Below are 6,320 nucleotides of genomic sequence, written 5' to 3'. Positions count from 1 at the left end.
ACAACTCAAAGAAAAGACAAGAGGCAACAAAACCCTCTACTGCGAATACCACCGAGGTTACAGTCACAAAACACAAGATTGTTTCGACCTTAAAGACGCCCTGGAACAAGCCATACGAGACGGAAAACTCCCAGAATTTGCCAAAATCATCAGAGAACCGAGACGCCAGGAGAGAGATAGGTCGTCGGAGAGAGAAGGGCGTAACCCGAGAACCCAAAAGCAACCCCCCAGGGAAAGCCCAGAGGGAGATCTGACCATCATAGTAAACGTCATCACAGGCAAGGACGTACCGAGCAAGTCAAAGCTAACAATAAAAAAAGACCTCAAGGTAATGGCTGTAAGAAACCAAGCCCCAATCTCCGCAGCCGACAATACGATAACGTTCTTACCAGAGGACTGCCAACACGGCACCTCAGCCGAAGATGCCCCCTTCGTCATCTCAGCTAGAATTGGAACAGGCCTAGTACGAAGGATATTGGTAGACACCGGGGCAGATTCGAACATCCTCTTCCGAGGAGCCTTCGATAAACTTGGACTCCACAACGACAACCTCCAAACACATCGCCACGGCGTCACGGGGCTTGGGGACAACTTTCTCAAACCAGATGGCTCAATTACCCTCCCCATCACCATAGGAACAAGCAACCAGAAAAAGACAATCCTATCCGAATTCGTAGTCCTGAAAGACTCCACAGCCTATAACGTGATTCTCGGAAGAAAAACAATCAACGATTTCTCTGCAGTCATCTTTACCAAATACCTACTCATGAAGTTCAGAACCGACGATGGCTCAGTCGGTACCATCCACGGGGACCGAGAGGTCGCAGCCGAATGCGACAACACCAGCCTAGCCCTAAGAAAAAAATCTCGAGACGCAGCCGGAGTATTCCTAGCCGACCTAGATGCGCGACAAGACGGCCAACCCAGGCCAGAACCAAAAGGAGACATGGAAAAACTACAAATAGGGCCAACCAAGGAAGAATACACCTTCATTAATAGAAACCTCCCATATGATCTTAAAGAAGAACTCTCCCAACTCCTGAAACAGAACAGAGACTTGTTCGCATTTACACCAGCCGATATGCCGGAAATAAACCCCGACCTAATGTCCCACCATCTAGCCGTGGACCCCAAAGATAAACCAGTGGCACAAAGGAGAAGAAAAATGTCAGCAGACCGAGCCACTGAAGTCAAAAAACAAGTTAAAGCCCTACTCGAGGCCAACTTCATCCGGGAACTCCCCTACACGACCTGGCTAGCCAACGTCGTACTAGTGAAAAAATCTAACGGGAAATGGCGAATGTGCGTCGACTACACGGACATCAACAAAGCTTGTCCGAAGGACGCCTTTCCCCTACCAAACATCGACGGATTGGTAGACGCTGCATCCGGTCACCGATACCTCAGCTTCATGGACGCATATTCCGGCTACAATCAGATTCGGATGCACCGACCAGACAAAGAGAAAACAGCGTTCATCACCCCAGATGGGACGTACTGCTACACTGTAATGCCTTCGGCTTGAAAAATCCCGGAGCCACCTATCAAAGACTTGTTAACAAGATATTTCGAGACCTGTCCGGAAACAAATTAGAAGTCTACATAGACGACATGCTCGCCAAGACCGAATCTGGCGAACAACTAACCGACGACCTCAAGGTCATAATGAACACCCTACGAAAGCACCAAATGCGACTCAACCCGGCAAAATGTGCCTTCGGAATGGAGGCAGGGAAGTTCCTCGGCTTCATGATTACGCAACGCGGAGTTGAAGCAAACCCGGAGAAATGTCGCGCTGTCCTCGAGATGACAAGCCCCAAAAACCTCAAAGACATCCAAAAGCTTACCGGCCGACTGACGGCATTATCGCGCTTCCTCGGAGCATCGGCTCAAAAAGCGACCCCTTTCTTCAATCTAATGAAAAAAGGAGCCCCTTTTAAATGGGAGACGGAATGTGAAGAAGCATTCCAACACTTCAAGAGGGTCCTAGCGGAACCATCAATCCTCGCCAAACCCCAAACAGGGGAAACACTTTACCTGTACCTCTCCATAACGGAAGAGGCACTCGCAGCAGCGCTCGTCCGTGAAAACGAGAAAAAGGTGCAAAAACCCGTATATTTCATAAGCAAAGTCCTACAGGATGCGGAAGCTCGCTACTCACGCTTAGAAAAGCTAGCTTTCGCACTCCTTACAGCCTCCCGGCGCCTACGACAATACTTCCAAGCTCATCCCATGACGGTTCGAACCGACCAGGCGGTCAAGCAGGTTTTGCAAAAACCCGACCTAGCGGGAAGAATGCTAGCGTGGTCCATCGAACTATCTCAATTCCAGATCAAATTCGAACCCCGAAATGCGATCAAAGCACAAGCCATGGCCGACTTCATCGCCGAGATGACTCCGGGAAAGCTCACCCCCGAATCATGGAAACTACACGTCGACGACTCGTCAAACTCCACCTACGGAGGCGCCGGAGTCATACTCGAAAACCAAGACGGGATCACAATCGAACAGTCGGTATGATACGAATTTCCAGTGTCAAACAACCAAGCAGAATACGAGGCCCTCTTGGCAGGCCTATCCTTAGCCCGGGAAGTCGGAGCAAAGGTCCTGGAAGTAAATACCGATTCACAGGTAGTCAGTTCCCAAATTAACGGAGACTACCAGACACGAGATCCCCTACTCCAACAATACCTCGCCAAGGTGAACAAACTAAAGGAAGGATTCGAACACGTCACCATACAGCACGTTCCTAGGGAACGAAATGCCAGGACAGACCTACTCTCCAAGCTAGCCAGTACCAAACCCGGACATGGTAACAAATCGCTAATCCAGGAAGTCATTAAGACACCCTCCGTGTCAACAACGACCAACGCTCACTTGACAATCTCAAACCAGGGATCTTGGACCTACCCTATCCTGCAATACCTCCTCGATGGAACACTGCCACCAGACCCCAAAGAGGAAAAACGAATAAAAAGGGAAGCCGCCAACTATACCATTGTCGCAAGACAGCTATACAAACGCGGATTCTCGCAACCCCTGCTCAAATGCATCGAACCCGAGAACACGGAGTACATACTCTGTGAAATCCACGAAGGCTGCTGCGGCCACCACGTCGGAGGCAAAACATTAGCCCAAAAAGTCATCAGAGCAGGCTACTTCTGGCCCACGGTTATCCGGGATTCCATACAAATAGTTAAAAACTGCGACAAATGCCAAAGGCACGCCAATATCCACCAAGCCGCACCGCACCAGCTCAGCATCATATTAGCAGAACGGCACCCGGCCAGCTTAGATACCTCATCGTCGCCATAGACTACTACACTAAATGGATCGAAGCCGAACCCCTGTCCTCCATAACAGCAACCCAATGCCAAAAATTCCTCTGGCGATAGATCATCACCCGATTCGGGATCCCCGAGATCGTTATCTCGGACAACGGAACCCAATTTACCGACAAAAAATTCAGAGAATTTTTAGAGGGGCTACGTGTATCTCACCGTTTCAGCTCGGTAGAACACCTTCAGACAAACGGACAGGTAGAATCCACGAACAAAATAATCGTCAAAGGACTTAAAAAGCGGCTCGACGAAGCCAAAGGACTATGGGCCGACGAACTCGGATCGGTCCTATGGTCATACCGAACCACACCTCAGACGACCACGAGAGAAACACCTTTCTGACTAACATACGGTGTTGAGGCGGTCATCCCGGTAGAGATCGGAGACCCAAGCCCCAGAAAAACGGTCGGAGGAAACGACGAGAAAGCGGAACGAGACCTCATTGACGAAACAAGAAGCATAACCCATCTCAGGGAGCTAGCCCTAAAATAGAGAATCAGCCTAAGATACAATCACGGAGTCATCCGGCGAGAATTCGCGGCCGACGACCTCGTCCTACGACGAAACGATATCGGTCCCCCGACCCTAGGAGAAGGGAAGCTCACCCCCAACTGGGAAGGACCATACAGAATTAAGGCTGTAATCGGAAAAGGAGCGTACAAACTCGAACGGCTCAACGGCGACGAAGTCCCGAGGACATGGAACGCCGCCAACTTGCGACGATACTACGCCTAGACCAACCTAAAAAGGTCGCACCTTTGTCCTCATTTCTGTTTTTGTTTTTAGTACTTCTCCTACCAGTTTACGATTTCTAAGGTTTTTTTTTTTAAGTTTCAAACTCGGGTACTCTTTCCCGCCATCAACGGAGGGTTTTAACGAGGCCCAACCATCAATAAAAATTCCATTAAAACAGCTATTTCTATTTTCCTAAGTGTCCCAAATACGGAACAAAAACATGGCCACAACTAGGGGACTGATCACCCCCCAGGCCCAAAAACGCGGATATCCACAAAAGAACCCGACCAAACGACGGTCCGAGGAAACAAACAAAATACACACGGAATAGCCTAAAACAGAATGTACGATAGGCCCGGACGGCCCAAAAATAATGTAACAACGGAACATACAAAAAGGCCCGAACGGCCAATAAACACTATTAAAACGAAAGTAAAGTGTTCCAATACACGGCCCTTGGCCATCCGAAAATATCCAAAACATAGTTTAAAGAAAAAATCCAAAGAGATAAAGATAAAAGCTACTCGAGGTCAACGATCTGGCCATCACGAACAGTCTTGAAGGCCCCCATCACGGACACATCCGCACCAGAAGCCAGCACTAAAGCTTGAGCCCTCATCGTTTCCTCGGTAGCCGCAATTGCATCCTTTGCATCAGCCAGCAACTCCGTCTTCTCCCTCTTCAAGGCAGCGACCTCGGCCTTCAGAGCTTCCGACTCGGCGAGAAGCACGACAGCCTGAGAATCTGCATCTGAAGCCCGCTGCCGCTCTTCTGCCAATTGGGAAAGAAGCGAAGTCTCAACCTCAGAAAGTCGGAGAATCTCCGCCCCAGCCTCCTCTGAAGACTTCAAAGCCTTCTCCTTCGCAGCCTCGGCAGCCTCAAGCTCCTCCTTCAACTTAGCCACCTCGGCATGAGAATGACGCAGCTTCTTATCCAGCAAACCGACCTGTGCCATCACAGGCTCAGCCCTCCGAACAACAACGGGTGACCGGAGGAGGGCACGATACACCGACTTGGCTTGGAAAGAGACATCACAGCCATCAAAGAACGGCTCCGTACCAGGCATCAAGTGTTCATCAATGAATCCCGGGGCATCAAAGCGCCGATCCATCACACTGGGCACAAGACCCTCTTCCTCAGAGGTCTCGCTGCTCGGCTCCCCATGCCTTTGTCTCTTCCGAGAAGCCTCAGCGGCCGTCACCACGACAACCTCAGGCGAGTTCGCAGGGCCAGGAGAAACCTGGGCGCCGACCCGCGCGCCCGAGGAAATTACCTCCTGAGAAGCGGCCCGCGACCCCGCAACGGGGTTAGAAGCAGGAGTAGCCGGGGACGATGACCCCTCCTCCTGGGCCATCGCCGCCTTCAAACGTGCCAACGATGTCAAGCCACCAGCCATCTCAACTGCAAAAAATACAAAAAACCCAAGTTACGAAAACGGGAAACAAAACATAAAAACCAAGAAAAGAACAGACACACACCAACATACGACCGGCAAGCAACCGGATCACCCATCACGTCCCGAGGATTAAGAGGACGCTCCCCAAATAATTGCCACAGAACGAGAGCAATATCCCGCTCCTCCGAGGACAGGAACTCCTTCGAAACCCGAGTAAACACTGACGGGCCCGCCTTAAAGTTCCAGTAAGTGGGGAACCGACGTTCACCCTCCAACTCAACCAAAAAGGATGATGTCCCCCCGCGGGACGAGCCTTAAAATAACCACTCTTAAAACCGTGAAAGGAATCTTCATACAAACCGAAAACACGACGATGGGGCTGAGCTCTGAAAGACACATACCCCTTCTTGTGCTTCCCCTCCTTAGTCGGAAGAGTACACAAGAAGAGGAAAAGGAAAACATTAAATGAGGCAGGTAGCTCTAAAAAATCACAGACAAGTTCGAAAGACCGTATCGCCGCCCAGCTATTCGGATGTAGCTGGGACGGCGCCACAGAGCACCGGTTCAATAACTGCTGGACAAATGGAGAAAAGGGAAGCCGAACACCAAGCCGGGTAAACATCGCCTCATACACCCACATCCAATCCGGCACAGTCGGGGAGTCGAGATTGGTATAGCAAACCCTCTCGTCAACCCCAGGAAGGGAAAGCTCATAGTGGCGTTCAGCATCGCCACCCCCACAGACAGCCCCTTCATCGCGGAGCCGTTGGAGGTCCGCCTCCGTCATCCGCGACGGCGTCCCCCAGACGTCACTAGTGACCCAAGAAAAAAGACCAGGGACACCCCCC

At 50.8% G+C, this 6,320-nt stretch overlaps 1 protein-coding gene across 1 annotated transcript; it reads left to right on the top strand.

The window, feature by feature from the left end:
• Nucleotides 1–331: 331 nt before the first annotated feature.
• Nucleotides 332–3,395, top strand: LOC148550563 (uncharacterized). Its single transcript, XM_088494538.1, has 4 exons — nt 332–1,273; nt 1,408–2,514; nt 2,632–3,171; nt 3,222–3,395. Exons 1-4 carry the CDS (start codon nt 332–334, stop codon nt 3,393–3,395), a joined length of 2,763 nt encoding a protein of 920 aa, XP_088350664.1.
• Nucleotides 3,396–6,320: the final 2,925 nt, after the last annotated feature.

Source organism: Arachis ipaensis, chromosome B7, assembly GCF_059453495.1.
Source record: "Arachis ipaensis isolate K30076 ecotype BB chromosome B7, ASM5945349v1, whole genome shotgun sequence".
Taxonomy (NCBI): domain Eukaryota; kingdom Viridiplantae; phylum Streptophyta; class Magnoliopsida; order Fabales; family Fabaceae; genus Arachis; species Arachis ipaensis.
This window is presented reverse-complemented; position numbering and strand designations above follow the sequence as displayed.

What these genes read in the sequence shown, in the direction of transcription:
- LOC148550563 (XM_088494538.1), top strand. Translation starts at nt 332, where the DNA reads ATGGCTGTAAGAAACCAAGCCCCAATCTCCGCAGCCGACAATACGATA. An exon ending in GGCTAGCCAACGTCGTACTA is followed by an intron (nt 1,274 to 1,407) that starts GTGAAAAAATCT and finishes CCGATACCTCAG; the next exon opens with CTTCATGGACGCATATTCCG. An exon ending in CAGGCTACTTCTGGCCCACG is followed by an intron (nt 3,172 to 3,221) that starts GTTATCCGGGAT and finishes CAAATGCCAAAG; the next exon opens with GCACGCCAATATCCACCAAG.